Source organism: Zosterops lateralis, assembly GCF_965231275.1.
Source record: "Zosterops lateralis genome assembly, chromosome: 5".
NCBI classification, from domain to species: domain Eukaryota; kingdom Metazoa; phylum Chordata; class Aves; order Passeriformes; family Zosteropidae; genus Zosterops; species Zosterops lateralis.
In genome coordinates, this window is record NC_139766.1 from 58,459,014 (window position 1) to 58,479,785 (window position 20,772).

At 40.1% G+C, this 20,772-nt stretch overlaps 1 protein-coding gene across 1 annotated transcript; it reads right to left on the minus strand.

The window, feature by feature from the left end:
• Positions 1-6,740: 6,740 nt before the first annotated feature.
• On the minus strand, positions 6,741-20,576 carry HELQ (helicase, POLQ like; the record flags this gene model as incomplete). Its single annotated transcript, XM_083861179.1, has 18 exons — positions 6,741-7,040; positions 8,453-8,587; positions 9,546-9,659; positions 10,169-10,342; positions 10,617-10,715; positions 11,091-11,248; positions 11,977-12,196; positions 12,708-12,812; positions 13,107-13,248; positions 13,929-14,168; positions 14,846-14,991; positions 15,676-15,774; positions 16,347-16,444; positions 16,936-17,008; positions 18,063-18,263; positions 18,818-18,996; positions 19,305-20,043; positions 20,424-20,576. 18 exons carry the CDS (start codon positions 20,574-20,576, stop codon positions 6,954-6,956), a joined length of 3,162 nt encoding a protein of 1,053 aa, XP_083717305.1. The 3' UTR covers positions 6,741-6,953.
• Between the last annotated feature and the right edge of the window lie 196 nt (positions 20,577-20,772).

Consider the following 20,772-nt stretch of genomic DNA (forward strand, 5'->3'; position numbering starts at 1 on the left):
CCGCCGAGCCGCCACCGCCGCCGCCGCCGCCGGCGGCACCACCCCCGCGGAGGGCGGGCTCGGGGCCGCAGCGCTCCGCTCCCCGCCGGGAACAACCGCGCTGGCGTGAGCAGGACCTTCCCCACCCTCTGGAAGGGCTCCAACAGCATCTTCGAGCCTCAAATCAGCAGCAAGGCGCCCGAAATCCGGCGTTACCCAAACGCCTCAACCATTGCAAAATGAACCTGTGTTTCCAGCTGGTTCTTTTCCTGCTCACACCTTCGCAGCCTTGTCCTACGGTACCTCGCCCTGCCCGAGCGGCCCTGGGCATTTCCGTGTACAGCCAGCGGGCTGGAAAATGGCTACAGACTGAACGCTGCCGCTCCAGGGCTGGGATGTCAGCCTGGGACCCCGTCTGCAGCCTCCACTGCGGGAAACTGAGTCCCAGTAGCACACAGCCATGTCAGGCTGAAACCTGACTGTTGCAACAGTCCATACTGTTGGGACAAGAGTGTGTCCTGCTTGCAGAGGCATGAAACTTGGAATTGCTGTTACAAAAAAGATTCAGGCAGGCTCTGGATCTGCCCCCCAGGTGCTCCCTGCAGAGTCCAGTCTGTACCGAAACTCCTTTTTCAGCAGCAGCTGGCCTTGCTGGGGAGGCCTGTTGGGGAAGAGCCAGCTGCAGCCCTGGAGCAGGTATGGCTTAGTGTCATGGAATGGCTTGGGTTGTTCTAAACCCTACACCATGGACAGGGATGCCTCCTACTGCACCAGGCTGCTCAAAAGCTCCATCCAGCCTGGCCTTGAACACTTCCAGGAATGAGATATCCACAGCTTCTCTGGGCAACTTGTGCCAGTGCCTCATCACCCTCACAGTAAAGAATTTCTTCCTAACATCGTGCCTAAACCAACCACCCTTCAGCTTAAGGCCATTCTTCTCTTGTCCTAGCACTCCTTGCCCTTGTAAAAAGTCCTTCTCCAGCTCTGTGGTCATCCCTTCAGATACTGGAAGGTGCTCTAAGGTCACCCTGGAGCCTTCTCTCCAGGCTGAACAACCCCAGCTCTCTCAGCCTCTCTTCAAAGGAGAGTTGTACCAGTCCTTTGATCACCTTTGTGGCCTCCTAACAGGTCACGTTCTTCTTGTTTTGGGAGACCCAGGGCTGGATGCAGTACCAGATGGGATATGGATTAGAGGTAGTCAGTCACCTTCCTTGACCTACTGCCCACTCTCCCTTTGATGCAGCCCAGAACATAGTTTGCTTCCTGGACTGCAAGAATGTTTCTATGCACACAGTAGAAACATTTGCAGAGTTTTTAGACAACTACATTTAACACCACCATTACATTTCCCACCTGCACCAGTTCATCCTGAAGCATCCACTTTTCTTAGGAGGTTTGTTTTGAAAACAGGTGTCTGCTGGAACAGGCTGCGAATCTGTTACTTTATTTGGGTGCAGTGCTTCCCACACATGCTGAAGTTGGGGCATTAATCTGTGGCTCAAGTGCTCGCCTGCCTGGCCCTTCCTGTTCCTGCTTGCTTGACATTTTTGTACTATTAAGTAACTCTCCACAGGAACTAGAAGAACTTGACCAAATTAACTCTGTTTTTGATAAGCACATCCACAGCCCTGCTGAAAAGGAAACATCAGTGACGCTTCTGACTGTCTCAGTATCTTAGTCAGGGTAATGCTTCCCATTCTGGGGGTGCAGCACCAATTATATGCCTACGCCCCAGGAAGGGCTGGGGTGACTCTCTGCCAGAGGAATAACTCATCTATCAGCAGATGACTGGAGCACCAAACAAACTACTCAGCCTCATGGGTAGACTAAGGATATAAGAATGTAGTTCAGTGTGTGGAAAATCATTGCTGCAAACCTAGCTAAGGTTGTTACTACAGGTGCAGGAAAGGTCAGGAGCTGTCAGGCAAGATGCAGACTCTGCACATTATTTTGGTTTTTTTGTGTTGGAATTCCCTACTTCTGTCTTCATTTCCTCCGTGTTCTTCTTTGAGAAGAGGCACTTTGGGTCACTTGTCATTGTGCTGTATTTCTCACTGCAAAGGCACAAGGTGTGTATTTCAAATGGTCAAGGCTATGTTTTAAGATCAGTTGCTGTGTACAGATGTGTGTATGTGAAGTCTGGCACATGTTGTGTTTCTAGCAGCCTGCAAAACTGGAAAACAATGCCTTCCAACATTGGCTTAAAAGCTTGAGGTACTAAATGAGAAGTGGCAGCTTTTGCCTGGACGTTTTTCACAAGGTTTTATACACATTTTTAAATATTGCAGAATAGGGGAGCTCAGTACAGATGTATTTCAACTTACAAAAGTTAGGACAGAATTTGAGTGATGCTCTGTGAGCTACAAGGGGAGCATTTAAGAACTAGAACTAGGCTTAAGCCCACTTGAGTGTTACTTGAAGCCAGCTCCAAGCAAGCATCCCATCTCTCTTCCTCACTCCACACAAAGCCTAGCCCCTGCCTTGTGACATTCATATGCTTTGGTCTTGCAGCTTCTATCAGTCAGTTCTGCTTCTCCCAGGAATGCTATTAGACACTCTGTGATGACTAGATTTTTATAACTAGAAAGAACTAAAAATAAAACCTTCCAGGAATTTCAACTGTCCAACAGCAGCAGCACCAGGCTATTGCTAACAGGGGCACCTCTGCTGTTCCTTGGCAGACACCAAGAAGTGATATATTTATATCTATATCTATTTCTATATAATCTCTATCTATATCTAATCTATGTCACTGCTTTACCATGTGTGTATTAAGGGAATTCAGAAGGGAAGAGCTGCCTGTGCAAAAGGTAAATAATTCTTGTGACACAGGTGTTTGGGCAGATGAACAGAGCTGACCTGTGTCAGAATACTGCTGTTTCTATATAAGAAGTCTCAGGAAGATGAAACTAAGGCTAAGCTGATGCCAAGAAAGCATGTAAGCTGTAAAAATAGAGATGCCTATCCTTCCTGCCCCTTGCCTGCAGCCTGACCTTGTTTTGACACAGCACACAGCTCTCAGTACTCCCTGCTTGTTTTATTTCTGAGCTCCGCTGGTTATGGGAGTCTGAGATGGCACACTGTTTCTTTCAGAGATGGAAATGACACCTTGGGTCTATATTTTAGTAGTTCTCTTTGAAATGCACACAGAGGTGAAATGAAGCTTTAGAAGGAAGGACAAAGTGAGAACTAGGCAGGACTAATTCACGTGGAAACAGCTTTCCAGAACACAGGAACACAATAGGTCTCATTCACACAATGAAAATTAACAGCTAAACGTTACCCTAAGCCTGGCTCTCTTACCAGTCCTTCCAGGGAGACAGTTTTCAGTAAGTTATGTACAGGGGCTCCTGAAAGCATGGAATCATGACTCAGGGGAAGGAAGGGAATCACACAAACACAAGAACTGGTCTATTTGCCAAGCTGGAACGTGGAGTGAGTAGAAATAAAGACTAGGAAATATGCTCTGAGGTTTTAGGTCAGAACACTTCTCTGCACCTGAACAGACTTGCACACACAATAGCTCTGATCCAATTTACTGTGGGTTTGGAAGACATTGGCTGGAACATCCAACAGAGCATATTTTTATGGCCTACTTAGTTTTGAAGCATCCATTACATTCCATTCCATATCACATGAAAATAAGATAAATTCATCAATGTTGCTTCTTTCCCTTTAACACAGGCCTTAGGATACAAACATCCCATTGAAGCAAGTGAGAAATATTTGCTTTCCAAAATATCTTGACTCCATCCTCAGTATAAGTTTTCCCATTGCACATCCACCCATAACAGACATTTACCAAACTGATGCATACCAATTCCAACACCTGCATGTTATATATATGTATATATATATAATCAGTCCTGATGTGCTTGACACTGAGGCACTGAGCCTGAACATCATCTGGCAGCACAAAAATACCATGAGCAGCATCTGTTGTATTCCCTTTTTTCTCCTCTCCCATCCATACCCAGGGGAAAACTCAGGTAAGAAAGCTCTGTGTGAAAAGCATTTAATCACACATTAGTACATACTGCAGAAAGAAAACGTGTTATGAAATATATGTACTGCCTTGCCTGATAAGCTTGATTTCAGGAAAATAAGGCAAGTTACATATAGCAAAGTTTCAGTGCAAATTAGTGCAGCTTCATTTCACTTCTGATGCTCTCTAAGGTCAGAGAGAAAGCCTTAGGGGAATTGCACTCATCCATCCAGGCAGAGCACAGCCTGTGGTAAAGAGAACAGCAGAGACAACAAATGCCAACATCTTTTCTTTCCAGACCAGTTTATGCAGATTTAAAACCACTCTCTTGTTTCAAACCAGCTTTTTCTACCATTTTCACAGGAGCTCTGGCATTTGTAGGGAATACTTGACTTTATTCCTAGATGTGTATCTCATCACAACCTCATCTTGTAGCAGTGCTGGGTGTTATGGTCATGTATAGTGTGAGGGTACATTTAGCAAATGGCAGGAATGATAATTTCTGCTGTTCCCCTCTGCTATATAAATACATAAAATGTACATTTAATTAGCAAGCGAGTACAAATATCATGCAAAGAATTGCGACAGAGGTTACTGGCTCATTAATTATTCTGTAATAAATGTAGCAATTAATGAATTATTTCCATTACATCTGTTATTGCAGTGACTCAGTACTCAAAGTGAATATTTTTATAGTAACTTCCTGGAGTTCTTTTTCCCAGCAAAGCCACACAAAACTTTGTACCAAACTTTGGAAAAGCACCATCAAGTACCAATAAAGCTTTATTTTGGTAGCTGTTTTCTTATGTGGGTACTTCATTACTTGCTTAGATATGTATTCATAGTTATGCTGGAGTGAGCATCATCTGCCTTTTGAATGTAACACAAACTAATAGAGAGTTTAATATTATTTATCATTTGGTCAAAAATGTATCTTAATTAAAAGAGCAAGGCATTAAGAGACAGTCTTACATATAGCCTCAAGTCACAACAAATATTGTTTCTGCCCTTGACGACCAACTTCACATTTTTTCATGTTTCCAAATCTAATTGTGCCTTAGGCACTTAAATATCAGTAACAGGATTCCTCTGCAGGCACTCAGTGTACCAGTGGAAATGAATCACACTGCCTCTAAAAAAGTGCTGGTTTTAAATTCCTGACCTGGTTTAATACTGAATGCAGTCAAATATTGTATTTATCCAAACTGTGTAAGCCATTATCAAGTATCACAAGTATGGGTTTAGAGGCATGTCTATGCCAAATAAAGGCTTAAAAATAATTTGTTCAATTGCTACCTATGATTTCTCTAGTGCAACAATAAAATGAGCAGTGGAATATTAGCATTTTCATCAGTTTTTCACCACAACCACTTTCTATCTAGCATTCAACATCTAACACCCCCACTGGATTTAAAAACCTTTCTGGTTATTTCTAGAACGCCAACATAATTAACCTGACTATCAAGCCCCCAGTTTAACTAAGGTTTATCTTACTTTTCCTTTACTGAGAAGAGACCCAATTTTACACAGAAATGCCATGTTTAGGTGTGTCACTACACTGGCTACATAATTCAATACTACTTTAATGCTCTCATGAGACCCCACCTGGAACACTGCATCCAGATTTGGGGTTCTCAGCACAGGAAAGCCATGGATCCTGTTGGAGCAGGTTCAGAGGAGGCCATGGAGATGTTCAGAGAGCTGGAGCACCTCTCCTACAAACACAGGCTGAGAACTGCAGTTGTTCAGCACAGAGAAGGCACCAGGGGTTAAAACAAATGAGGGAGAGACTTTTTAGAGGGGCAGATATTGATAGAACAAGAGGGAGTGGCTTTAAACTAAAAGAAGAGGTATTTAGATTGGGTATTAGGAAAAAAATGCTTTAGTGTGAGGGTGATGAAGCACTGGCACTGGGTGCCCAAGGAAGCTGTGGATACCACATGCCTGCTGTTTAAGGCCAGGCTGGGTGAGGCTTTGAACAACTTGGCCCAGTGGAACTGTCCCTGCTCATGGCAGAGGGTTTGGAATGAGATGATCTTTAAGGGTTCTTCCAACCCAAACCAGTCTATGATTCTGTAATTTAACACGGCAGGCTGCCCCACCTTTCAAGTATGTCTCAATGTGCAGGCCATTGTCAAGTACTAAACACAAGCTTTGAAGTTTACTGTGTCACAGCTGAGGAAGGTTCAGACATCCTCAAAACTACTTTCATGAAGCCTAACTTTTGGCTGGAGCAAATCAGGTTCAGATGCCTTTAAAAATCCTAACTAGGGTGACTGACACCTGCCCATGGACTCTCAGAACTCGACAGGGCTTCTGAAATATCAGTTCTTTAAGACTTCATCTTTATTTAGTCTTCACATTTTAGCAAGAAATTAAAAAAACCCCTTTACAATAGTAAGTGTTCTGTTTGAAAGATTGCTTCAGAGGCATCTTGAAAGAATTACCTCAGGGATTAGCCAGAGGCTGAATATGAATTTGATACCTGCATTTTTAAAAAAGGCTTAAACTAGGCATCATTTACAACCTCTTGCACAATTCTGAGACAACTTCTTTGTTATGAATTCCAGCTTTTTCCATTAGCTACCCTTAGAGTACAGAGAATCCTGCAAGCAGGCATTTCTGGGTAGCTCACTCAAGTGCACCTGTCCTAAAGGGAATATCCAAAGATATTATTTAAGTCAGCTGTGAGCATAAGCTGGCAGCAGAAGCACACATGAAGCAGTCAGTCCAATTCCCAATGCACTCCTAGGGCTTTGTATGAAACCAGGAAAGAATGAAGATGATTCTGTCCTATTGCTCAAGAAGGTCACAATCCAAACCTTCAAATGAAGTCAACTTTCCAGGAAACATTCTGACTTTAGAACTCACTCAAAAGTGTGGTATACAAAAGACATTAAATATTTATTAAATTACAGCAGCTTTAAGCAGGAGAGTTAAAAACTTAAAAATATCAGAATTTTGGATTCATGACTTTTCTTCATGACAATCAGTGGGTCCCTGGAATATCTGTTGGAACTTTTAAGAGTTCTTCTACTTCTTCCTGTAAAGCCTCAGCTTTTTCACTCAGCAGCATCTACAACAAGAAAAAAACAAAGAAACAAAAATTAGAAAACAAATACAAGCTTTAGCTATAACTCTTAGACAGATAAAAAAGATCAATGTTTCTTTCCAAATGTGCACCTGGGTCTGTAAAAAACTTTTCCTGCTGCTCCCAGGACCACAACAGCTTTGCCTCAAAGGACCAGGATTTTTTTGCTGATAAGTGTACACCCATATAAAAGCAGTCACACAAAAATTCATACAGCACCCAGATGGTTTTCTGGATTCTGCCACCACGTAATACACCAAATTTACAGAACATGAACAGTTTTGTCTGGAACTGTTAAGGAACATTTTTAACCTCAGACGTTTATTTTCCATGTTGCAATAAACATTTTTAAGTTGTGTCTGCCAAGCTGGCAACTTCTTCTTTTATTTGAAATTTCTTACTACAGCATTTTACACCAGACATGCAGGACTCCTAATATCAGCAGTTGTTTAATCCTCTGCCCTGAACTGTTTGTTGCTGGCATGAAGAAGAACAGGACCCCATGCAAGCACTCTTCTAACTTCCCAGTTAGAGAAAACTCCATGAATTTAGTGTCTGAGTGTGAGAGTAGGGTAGATTGCTAGATTTGTCATTGATGTAGATAAGGAATCTGCATATATCCCTTTCTTCTGGCCCTCACAGCAGCAAAATAAAAAACCAGCAAGAAGCCTACAACAACATTATCTGAACATGAACTTTTAAGTGCACAACCCCCAAAGTTGATATGCTTACTTCCTAAGAATGTGCAACCCAAAACTTTCTAATTGCCTTATTTTTACACCAACCACCCAACCTTTTTTTTCTGGACATTCCCTTACTTCACCAAGAACTTGCTCTTTTTGTAGAATCAAAAATGAAGCCAATACCATTACAACAGCAGATGATGAATGGAGATAGAGAGAGAATACCATCCCTTGATAAAGTACTTCCTGTATTTTTTGTTTAGACAACTCAGTGTTTGTTAGAGAAACTGCATATTCAAAATGGAAAAGACAGGAAAGAATAATAGGGCATGACCAAAGCAACCTAAATAGGTGAAGTTAACCCTGCACCTCATTGGTTTCCATTTCTACAACTCTACAAATCCTTTCTTTTTGTCACAATAACCACTAGAACTTCTGTAAGGTTAGTCCTGACATATTGGCAGAACTGAGCATTTCAAGTATCAAACAAGCTGTCAAGCACTTTTGCTTTTTGCTGCCCCTCTGAAAAAAACCACCACTTGGCACTATCCTGTACACAACTAGATTGTTCCTAGTACAGATCAGCATTTGGATCACAAACATCCACTAATGCCTTTAGGAGTAAATGGAATGTCATTTTAATATCATACAAACATCCACTTTTGACATACTGGAATTCTGAAGCAGGTTTTCACAGCTTTGTTTCTAACTCACCTTTGCAGATGAAATGATTTGTTTGGCTTGACGTCGTGACAAGTGCTCAATCATCCTCACCAGAGTTTCTGGATTTGCATTAGCCAAGTGTGCTAAAGTTTTGTACCCTGCATTGTAAAGCTGTTTTGCTCGTGCCTGAAAGTACAAAATTGTGTTAGATTATCAAAACAGGAAATAACAATTACTGGTAAGTGCCAGTCTTTGTGCCAACCTCAAACATTTCATTCTGCAAATCAATCCAACTCTCTTTTTCTAACATGAATACTCACTGAGAATCTTTATAGCCCTAAAGCACAGCTTTACCACTAAGATTTACCACCCTAGCAATCTTACCCAGCTCTTAGGAACCCATATGCCTTTATTTTCTCTGAGCCTAGATGACACCAACACTGCTGTCTTCTCTTGTTATCATGTTCTCTGCATTCACTGTCATTGACAGGAATGACAGTCCCACATTCTTTGGAGGTGTCTGTCTTGTTTAGCTTCTCAGATTAAAACCTCACTGCCACTAAATTAAATGGTTTTCTAACAAACTGATTCTACAATATGCTGGACAGGCAAGTTAAATAATTTTGCAAAGAGCAGAGCTTTGGACTGAAGCCCCCAAATCGCTTTTATTTTAATAGGAGTCTTTGATTCAGAGACTGGTTAAATTTCTTACTTAAAATGCATGGTACACTGAAAGTGATTGGCAAAGCCAAAGTTCCCAACAGGACTTTGAATATTTCTGCATATTTCTTCTAACTTAAATATGTAAATTCTTATCCCGCTTTACTCCCATGATCTGAAGAATCCTTACCACAAAAGAAACCTGGACTCTGTTTTCCAACTGAGTATATAGCTAAATTATTGTCCAAATACAGTATTTTCATAGTTGCTGTAGCAGCAGCCAGAAGAAAAACATTGACTCCAGCTCCCATTTCCTCAACAGATCACTTTTCCCCCAACCTTCAGACTGTTGTGGAATATCTGCTGAATTATGCTGAATTCCCAGTAACAAATTAGCTTGGTCTTCCAGATACCCTTGAAAGGCACAGTAATACTTAGCACACAAGTTAACATTGAAAAGTTTCATGGAGCCAGGTTTACTGACCTCTAGAACCCCTGCTACCTCCATCAGAGGGATGAGTTCTGTCTTAACACAGTACGTCAACTGCTTGGTAAGTTCTGTCAGCAAGGCTTTATAAACCCAGAATTCTTCCAGTTCCTGCAGAGACAAAAATTGCTAAAAATCAGCTCTAAAGTTCTGTCTTTGGGAAATATGATTGACAAAACTCTGCTATGGAAACAAGCATATATATTTGACTTTTAGATGGGGGAAGTGCTATTATTTTTAGTCATCCTTTCAGGAGAGTTGCAGAGGTGTATTCAGCATTCTTCAGCTGAACATCCCAACGCTGGGGAAATTCTGAAGGATAAGGATGCATTATTTCAGTTATTTCACCAACAGCACTGGCAGTGATCAATGCCCTGTACAATTTGTGTATTTTCACATTCTCAGCGCATTAAGGTTGCTTTTACTATCAAAAATGTCATTGTACGAACAAACTTTGCTCAACAGAAAAAATAACATAGAACAGGAAAGGTGAAGAAACATTTTTGCACAGGAAGGGTGAAATACCACACCTGTATTCAGTTCTGAAGTAAGAAAACAAAACTCCAGATTTTGCAAAACCAAACCACAAAAAATTTCTTTACATTCTTGTGACACAGCACCTCACAGAAATGTAGAAGGCAGGATGCAAAGGAGGCAGCAGAACTGAGGAGATTTTGCACATATCCTCGGGACATGTTAAATTTCTCTGAAACACTCCATATATTGGTCTCTTTCAGTAGGGCATAGAGGACAAATGTAAGGTAGAGCCTGTTCACCACAGCATTGTCCACATTCTAGGAATAAGACAAGATAGAATTCAAAGCCAGTATCACACTGCAGATGTTCTGTTAGTACTACAAGGCAAACCTTTTCATCTCTACTCCCCTGACAGCTTTATAACATTTCTATATTACACACAAAGACATTAAAACTAACCAATGATATTAAAAGAACTTTAATAATCAGAACAGCAATAAACAGCACTAGCAGAAAAATAATATGGAATTCGTAAATAATCAAATGAAATAACTAAACTGTCATCTTAGGTATGAGAAATCTCCAACCTACCTTTCTGATGGCTTGACCAGAAGCCTTTTTTGTAATAAAGCTTTCAGGTACTCCCACAATATCTGCTACTTTTTGCTCTGCTGCACTTAGCTGGTTGAACTAAAATAAAATTTTATAAAGAATTTTCAGATATTTACTTCTCTTAACATTATAGAAAACACAAGTGTATTATTTACAGTGCAACAATGTTTTTCAGTATCTCTATAGAATCAGTAGAGTAGTACTACAGTCACCAGTCACAGGCAGCTCTGAAGCTTCTTTGCCTACTTGTTTGAATTATCTGTAACTGTCCATCTCTGAATGCCTCATTTTAACAGAATTAAATAGATTTTAGTGCTGCCCCAGCTAAAAAAAAATAGGATATTTGCCATCATATTGTTACCCCACTTCATGTGCTATGTGTGCAACCCCCCTGCACATTGAATACACAGGATTACTGAGTGCCCCGAAGAATGTTTGCTACCAATTTCTCACCTGCCTCAAGTATATCATCCAATCTGGGCTGCAGGTAGAAGTCATATCATAGGGAGTTGACAGATAGAGGAGATGAAGATTGCTCTCGAGAACCAGCCCCTCCAAACCCTTCTTTAATTCTCTGTACAGAAGATTGCAGTATGCCAGGTCTATTGAGCCTAGAACAAGCACACAGGGTAAGAATAAGCACAGTTATAAACAGGCACACAGAGTTAATGAAGTATATTTTAACATAGAATCAGTATTGTCTTTACCTTCCACAAAAGCTTGTTATGCCTTCTGAACTGGAGAGAAATATCTGAAACCTGAATAACAATTCTAATTTAACATGAGCAGTGAAGCAAAGCTGAGGAGAGGCAGTCACCTATTTTCATGTATGTTCATTCTGTGTGGTTTTGGAGTGCTTGTGAAATGCCTTGGCTTTACTGAAATCCTGCAATAATGCTGTAGATTGAAGGAACCCTTCAGACTCATCCTATTTCAGTTACATTCCATACCCCAAAATCTTTATAGTATGACAGGAAAACAGAACTTCCTGATGTATTTTTTTTAATTACAATATGTTTACATGTCATATGCTCTCTTTCCCTCTTAAGCTTTCCAAGAAATCCTTCTGTTTACAATAACCTGTTCATAACAATTAATTGTAAAACAAGGTCCCAAGGCACTTTGATTACAACCACTAGATCGAGTCTTTAAGTGGCTTTTTAGGGGTACAGTTCTGGTTTTGTTCCCAATGGGATCAGTATTAGCACATTCCATTCCCATCACATTCAGTCATGTGCTACTTCACTCCCATTTTCAGTCCACTACATCATGTAGTGAACTCTTTCTCTACAACTTATATTTCATAGCAGTTTAATAACAACAATAAAAAAAGCCTTACCTTTATATGTAGCTTTACCCAAGGGTGTGATTGTCAGGGTAGATTTGGAATTGTGGTCTTCCTGAGATATTCTTCCTTTTAGGAGTCCTTTTTCTATTAGATTCTCCAGCCCATCTTTAATTATCTCTGAGAGGCTCTTCTCTTTAGACACCAGTTGCTGCTGAACACCCAGCAGTGTACAGCACATAAAATTGTCCACTTCCTCATGGGTAACTGCTATCTGCACCAGTTTGGGAAGTCATTAGCATGTTTAAAGTTATAATTTAACATGGTTAATAAGACATAGGAAAAAATTACTGAATAAAGAAAGAATTTGTGTTTCTATAGAAATACATCCCAACAAATAGAATGACAGATACTTGGTGGTGGATCTGATGGACTGCTCTCCATCTGTTCTATTATTCTAGCTACTGCATCATGTTAACTTGTTTCTACTGTTTCTATTTGTATTTTGAATCAAGTAGCGGAAATAGAAACATTAATATTCTATTGTTTAATGGGTAGATATCATTTTTCCTTTTACACATAAGGTAATTGTGTTACATGATCACTTATTAAGTAAATTAAATTAAAAGATCTACTCAGATAAGCACAAAAACTTGATTAAAGCTGTTCTGAACTTGCAAGCCCAAGCGTTTAGGCAGTCTGTTGTTTTCTACAGAATCAACAGGTGACATTTTCTTGGCATTTCCAAGCACTTAAGTTACTCACAGAGAAGAGTTAACTGATACCTTCAGTCCAACCAAAGATAACAAAAGGCTCTGCATCCCCTTGCTCAACTCCAGCAGAAGATTGCTGTAACAATTCTCCAAAGGACTGTGAACTAAATCCTGAACCTAAAAGGGGCAAGGAATATATTAATTCAGAGGAATATTCCTGCATTAACTTTACACTTTAAAAAAAATCAAACCTGATATGCACAATTCAGTTTATAAAGAAAATAAGGGTAAAGATCGTAAGTTTACAGTTCCCATTTGAAAACAAGCCACATAAAGGTAGTTTAAAGGCATTGTTACACACTTACAACTTTAAGAGGTGAACAAAAACTAAGCTAGGCAACTTGGCTCCTCCTGTTTATTCCACTATCTTAAACCAGAAATTTAAATTACCAAGATCTTTGTAAAAATTACCAAGTGTTTGTCTTTTTCTTGCACTATGAGAATACTTTCTCCAGCACTGTCAATACCAGCTCGACCAGCTCTGCCAATCATTTGTTTATACTGGTTCTTCTTTAGGAAGTCACTGCCAACATAAGGAGCTCTGAGAATCACCCTGAAAAGAAGTCTTGAGTTAGTTAGGCTTCATATTTAAATTACTAAAGCAGTAATAAAATGTAACAAATACAAATACATTTTTTTATATGAGCCTCTTACCTCGTAACTAATAAAAATTAAATGCACCTCTTTGGACTGGTGTGTAAATCAATCACAAAGCATTAAAATATTTAAGGTGTATTAAATGTGCACACAAAAGTGGATTCTTAGCAAACAATCTTTGGTCACACAAAGTACAGCAGCCCTATCATCAGAACTTGTAAATGAAAAGATAACACATTTTTGTGTTAAAACATATTCCAACTGTAACTTCTTACAAAAGATTTATTTTACCATTTAAACACTGCTTTTAGGAGAGTATCTAAAGAAACCACTGTTCTCTCGAATAACACTACTAAAAACACTAAAGCAATTTTCAATTTATTAGAACTTCCTTAATCTACTTAGGTAAGTGCTTTTCACTGATATACTCTGAGGTACTTCGTACTGATTCACATTTCCTACATAAATACTACACAGTCTTGTGTCTCCAGTTGAACACAAAATCCCTTATACTTCCAATTTGCTGGTAAAAACACAAACACACTTTAAATACCACTGAGATTTCCAACTTATTAAAGAATTTGTTTTTTAACATAGCAAAAAATCAATGCAAAAATTAAGTATTTGGCTACTAACCTTCTAGCTGGCAGGTTGACTCCAGCAGCCAGAGTGGCTGTGCAAGCAAGCAGACACAGGACACCTGAAGAATAAGCCTCCTCTATGCTTTTTCTTTCATCATTTGTAAGGCCACTATGGTGATAGGCAATACCAAAAGGGATTGTTTGCTTCAAAACAGGACAGACACTGCCATTTCCAATACTCTTTAGGTTCTTGATGAGGTCTTGTTTTTCTTTCTCCCTGTGAGCTCTAAACTCTCTTGGAGGAGGAAAAGCATTTCTTTAGACTTTGATCAATCATTAACTAAAAAGAAAATAAAAACCAAGAGACATGCTTACTATCTACTTCTGTTCATCATCCATTCCTCTAACATCTGAGCTGGAGAAATAGTTATTTCCAGTAACTTTGAAACAGCAATACACAGGAGGCTGATTTAGTTGCAATAGAATCTTTCTTGTTTGGAAACACAGGAACAGAAGGGATCAAATACTGGCTGCTTTAGATTTTACAACTCCAATTTCCAAAGTGGGTATGAGATTTAATAGAGATATTACACTGACTACCAAAGTACATGACCAAATACCAAGATATAGAGAAAAACATTTGTTTTCTAAGCTTCCAGAAACCGGTACCAAAGGGACACAAAGTTGGATTAATTTAATATGCTTTTTCTTCTTCTCTTTAGTATTTGTCCTCTAACAATCATCTTCTTCAACTGTTTTGGTACAAAAATAAGATTTTTTTTTTTTTAATTAATAAGCCTTTTGCAGTTTGCTATCACTTATGCAGTTAGCAACTTTATATGATTCCATGTTCAAAGCATTTACTTCTAATCACCAGGGAAAGACACTTGCAAACTAGATGACAATAAACCCTAAATTGTAAGTAATTATTTCAGATATAATTAAAAAAAAATAAAAAATACAGGAACTTACTTCTTGAGGTACTTGCACACCATCGAAGCCACATTTTCACAATTCTTTTTAGTGGGACAAAAGATTAGGCAGGAATATTTAGGAATAACTTCAGTAACCAGTGCAATGATGTGGTCAGGATCTGCTTTCTCCAGATTACTAGAATACTGTAAAAAGAACAGATTGACAAATATTTAAGCTTAGGAATCAAGTCATAATCTAAATATTCAATATTTGTTGTCAACCATTGCTTGAATACTCTCATTGGATTTAATTTGATGTAATTCCAAGAAGTTGTAGGATAAGCTCTTTTCCTAATCTTCACCTGAAAGACATTTAACTTGAGGGATACATGGATACACAAATCAAAATCTTTGCTTTTTCTCTGAATACTTCATTTTCTTTTAGCAACACTTGATACTGGCAGTCTACCATTAGACATATTTTTTCTTTGTAAAGGCTGAAATGAATCCCTACAAGGCAGTAATAAGCTGGCAAAACCCCCAAAAAGTATCTTCTTTCAGTTTTGTCTGAGACTGATCAACTGTTGAGAAAATCTACACCCAAACATAAAATCTTGAGCATTTAGAATACTTTAACATGTTACTCTTCACATGCCAAAATACTGAAGAAACCTCTACCTTGAGGAGTAAAAAAGAAGTGACAGTCAAGTTAAGTGTTCAGCATTTTAAGAATTTTTCCTTCCCAAAGCCAACCACATCTTTCTCACGGAGACTACAAATGAATTATCACGTTTAAGTAATTTCTCTAGCAAAAGGTCTGTAAATAAATCAGTGTAAAACAATGCATTTCACAACAGCTCAAAGAAACTATAATCACTTTGTCCTTACCTTGAAATTAAGGAGACGTGAAAAAGCAAAGCCATTTTCTGTTTTGCTGTCAACTGCATAAATGGTGTCTCGTACCTTTATGTATTCCTTTAATTCTACCTAGCAAGATAAAAGGCACAGAGAGAAACTTTAGTTAAATTACTCAGTTTCCTCTAAAGCTATTGCTGATGTACAGCTACAGCTTTTCTCTAAGCCTCACATGTCATACACATACTTGCATATCAGGACACGCTTTAGAATTTTAAAGAGAACTTAATTGTTTTAATTATTTGCCTTGATAAAGCATGGAATCATAATGAAGAATGTCAAAATTGTATGGGCCAGGAACTATTTATAAACCATACAGTCCTGACAGTATACAAGAACCAGCAGTACAGATTCTAGTTATAGCAAATGGACAGCAATGCTTCAACACAGTAGCTGTAATTTAGGAATTGCTTAAGTTAAAATGAAACAAATGCCTTAGCAGAGCAATATCAAGGTTACTGCATTTGTGTATTTAGAAGTGCATAGTGCTATTTATTGTATTGTTAGCAATTAGAGAGCAATAGCAGGCCTTACATTACACTGTGAAATTAAGCACAAAATCTGTGCTACAATCCTTAACAGATTTACTATGATTTCAAAGGCAAATATCTTCTTTACTAGTTCCTGGTATCTTGTATACAGACCGGTCTAAAATCACTGGTGTAGTACTCCGCTTGCAGGAACTTCTGCAGGTCTCCAACATTATTTAACGTTGCACTCATGCCAATGATCTGTGTCTTTTCTGGAAAACAAGTTGAGATGAATTTATTGTCACATACTGTCAATTTTTAACACTTCTGTTCAGTATTGAAGTCATGAGACTCCTTCTTCATCATTAGTCTTTTCAAAATGCCAAAGAAGCAGGTTTGAAGGGAAAGGCCTCCACTAAAGAAATACTAACTAAGAAATAATATTAAGTTACAAAATACTAACTGAGACTCAAATGTTTTAAAAAAAGCATTTAATTAGATGCCCAAAGGGCTCCTACAAAGAAATGGAAGATTTGACAATACTCAGGATTTCACAGAGAAGTATCAAAAGAGCTTCAAAAACACCCTAACATTGTTAGAGGGTCAATTAACACTTAAATGAGTAAACACTGTTAATACATGGAGACGTGCCACGTTTTACGAAAGCAGCCAAAGCAGCACAAATCTAGAAAGTGAGTGTGACTTCTCTCAGAGAGGCCACAAGTACAAAATGTTAATGCCATTAACTGTAGCCATGACTTACTACTGGTGTAAAGAATTTTCGCCAGAGTGATTTCCAGTATTGCTCCACGACTTCCCTCCCCGAGCATATGCAGCTGTGCACAGAAGGGAAAAAGAAAAGGCAAGAATGCTGCTGAGTTGAGAGTTATTTCTAAAAAAAGCTCCAAAATATATAGACCTAAAGAAATACTACAGAGCTGTCTTTGTTAGACTTCCTCATGATACCCTTCATGTACATTTGGATTTTTAAGTTCAGATGTACAACCTCACTGAAAAAGCATTTAAAGATCAGAGGAAAACAGAATCATGGGCAAATGTAGACAACAAGGTTAACCTTCCATTTAACTAGACCACAGCTGACACAAACAGTTAACTCCTGACAGTAAACAGTCAGTGTGGAGATGCTTGTATTCACCAGCCTGAGGCAATTTTAAACAAAACGTGATTTAAGGAACACTTAAGAGTAAAAACATTCCTAGTAGCTAGCTTCCAGAACTAGAAATTAGTGCTTCAGCTACCCTCTGTTTAGAAGCTAAGTGGCCAAAGTATGGTCAGTCACCCTGAAGAATTCCACGAATTAAGATCCCAGCTAGATGTTATTTACACACGTTATTCAACCCCAGAATCAACCCTTGGTAGTGCAACAACTCAGCCCCACCACTCTAAGGAGCAATTCTCACAGCCGAATGTTACTTGTTTTCTTTTTTGTCGATGTTTCACTGGGTCATTAATACCAGACACAAAGTTGCATGTTAGTTTCACATCTAAGAGCTAAGTTCTAGCCTTCATAAAGTACATTCCATACAATTAAAATTCTTTATGCTTTTTGGCAACTCATTAGAGACTTCTAAATGACAAGTTGTTATGCAGGAATTCACCATCAACCACTACCACAGCAGATCTCTCAATATAAATCTATTACTCTGAAATAGCAATAAATGCTTCACTTAAAAAAGACCAAACACCCCCAAACCTTTCAGAGTCACAGAATTACATGCCAATTCAGAACATAGAAGATAAAAGTAATTTTCAAGATGAACACTCTAAGCAAAACCAAGCAGGCAAAGAACTGTTCCTTCCTAAATAATTGCTTATTAGAATTCTAAAAGAACTTGCATCTGATAAATTTGAGTACATCTTGTGGCCTACCTCATCAACCACAACCAGGCCGAGGTCATAGATCCTTTCTGTTTCAATTAAGGAGTTCACCAGAGCATGTCCTTTTTCTATGGTAGCAATATAAAGAGATTTTTTTACTCTCCTTTTGACTGGTGGAAATCGTCCTTTACTTCCCGCATATTCTTCAACCAGGAAACCCAATTCTATCCCAAAACTCGATAAACCCCTAACCTATAAAAGAAAATCAATTAGAGAACACACTCACACTCATTTTGGATTTCATTTTCCTTTTTTTTGGAGCTGTCTCAAGAACTCAATGTAAAGAAAACCAACCCATATCACAATCAGCTGCTTGAATTAGTGAAAACATATCAGCTAAGAACATCTATTGCAGCTACATGAAGTGTCTACACATATTATGAAGTTGTTATCTAAAACTAACTTTCCCTTTATACCAAAAAGTGTTAGTTTTCATTTCAAGATCACTTCTTTAGCAAGTTGGGCAGCACAGCTCTTATGCTTCAGAACTAAAAAAAAACCCCAAAAAGCCATTATTTCAAAATTCAGTACCCTTTACTTCACAACTCAATATCTTCACTTCAATATTTGTGTCTGTTCCATTGCAAAATTCCTGACCCTCAGAGCAGCATTTAGGAGAGGTCACTCACTTCCTACTGTATATTCATAAAAACCTTGCTGAAAACCAGGCAAGTGAGCAACTAAACAAAGCCTATCAGGAAAGATTTATAGCAAACAAAGCAGTACCAGAAATACTGTATCCAGACCTTTTCTTGGACAATGGCAACATATGGCAGGATCATCAGGACATCCTTCTGCCTGCAGAGTAATTCCTGGAGAATTATTATTTCAGCTACAAGAGTTTTTCCACCACCAGTTGGCAAGGAGTATATCAAATTCCTCCTCTGCTGTAGGGATTCTAACGTTAGGCAATCATGCTGCCACTCTGCAAAATGAAAAGGCAACTGTCAGCAAGCCCAGGGGCATGTGAGTTGACACCAAAACGCCTCAAAAAAAGCACTTAAAGCCTTCAGTGATGGTGACTTCCAAAGTATTCTGTAATCCAGATGGATACCATCCAGTCATTCCATCCATCTAAAACACCAAGACAGCCACTTCCTAAAACAGCACAACTACTTTCCAATGTGGTTTACCTTAAGAATTACCTTAACTATTTTTACAGTATAATGGGTGAAATAGACAATATTCCACTAGCAATTAGTTTTTTCCCCAACAGACCATTAGTTACACTACCATAAAGTGTTTCAATCCCTCGAAGTTGTCTGAATAAATCTTTAACCTTGCTAGGTAATCCATAAAAAGGGCCTATATCAACAGAAGAGGATTCAATGACTTTCCTAGCCACAAAAATCTCTTCAGATAAAACAGCTTCTTTGAGCTGCTTGGTCTTGGAGACCTGCAGAGTCTGGGCTCTGGCATTTCCAGTCATAGCACTTTTCAGGTGATCTTTGAGACTCTCAGTTTTAAATGAAACACACTTGGAATGTGAGGAAGAGTCAGGAGGCCTGTTCCTGTGTTCAGCACCAGCAGAAAAAGTCAATGGGTCCCTGATTTTGTCTGAGGAAGAATTCACACGTTCATCCCTCCCTTTTGAGACTGGAGATGTTCTAGAAGCAGAAAAAAGTTCATCCATTTTTTCAAAATACAGAAGTTGTGAACATGGCAAGTCATCTAAAATAGACTCAGTTAATTCTTGATTGCCACCAGCTGGGTCACTGTCACACATTTGGCAAGCACCCTCTTGGTCACTTTTAAGGACAACCACATTTTCTGGAGCAGAAGAGTTATCTTGCTCTTTCTGGTGAACTCCTGACTGGAGGTTCCCAAGTACCATCTCTGCAGCTGCTTTCGCATCCATATTATTATCCTGCAGGTATTTGTGTTCAATATCATCCACTTGAGCCACCAGTGAATCACTTCCACAAAAGCTGTCATAGTCACCAAACATATCCTCCTCGCTGTCGTTAGTGCACTGCAAAAACGAAACAGGAGTTATTAACACCCCGAGGCAGCACCACAGGAGGCAGAACAAGTCACAGAGCACAAACACCGGAGCCAAGTCACCTGAGCTTGTCCCAGCTTTACATAGAGGCATTTTGTCTGATGCCGTCTGAGGAAAACCCAGCTCGGGTTCTGAAGAAATGCCCTGACTCAGTGAAGCAGACATCCTACAGACAGGAGGATACGCGCGCACAGAGATGACAGAGATGACAGAGATGACATTTTCTTAAAGCTAAAGCCAAACGGCCTCATACCCTCTCGTACAAAGTACGGCCCTTCCCGACACACGCCACCCTCCCGGACGGAGCTCCCCCGCCCCGCCGGCGGCCCCAGGATCCCGCCATCCCCTACCGGGGCCTCCGCCGGGGCTCCCTCGCCGCCACCGCTCGGTCTCTTGCGAGCCACCGGCGAGCTGGCGGCGACGGGCTGCGCCGGGGCCCGGCTCCGCTTGCGCTCCGAGCTGGAGCGGTTCCTCCTCCGCACGGCGAGCCTGGGCTCCGCCATGGCCGGGGCTGGCGGAGGCGGCGCGGGGCCGTCAGGGCGGAGGCGGGACACGGGCAGAGGCCGCCGGGCCGCCCCGCCGAGCCACGGCTGCCATGGCGGGAGCGGGAACGGGAACTTCCGGCAACAACGCGCCGGGGGAACCACATTGGGCCGGACTGTGGCCAATCGCCTGCCCGGGTCGGGAGGGCCGCGCTGC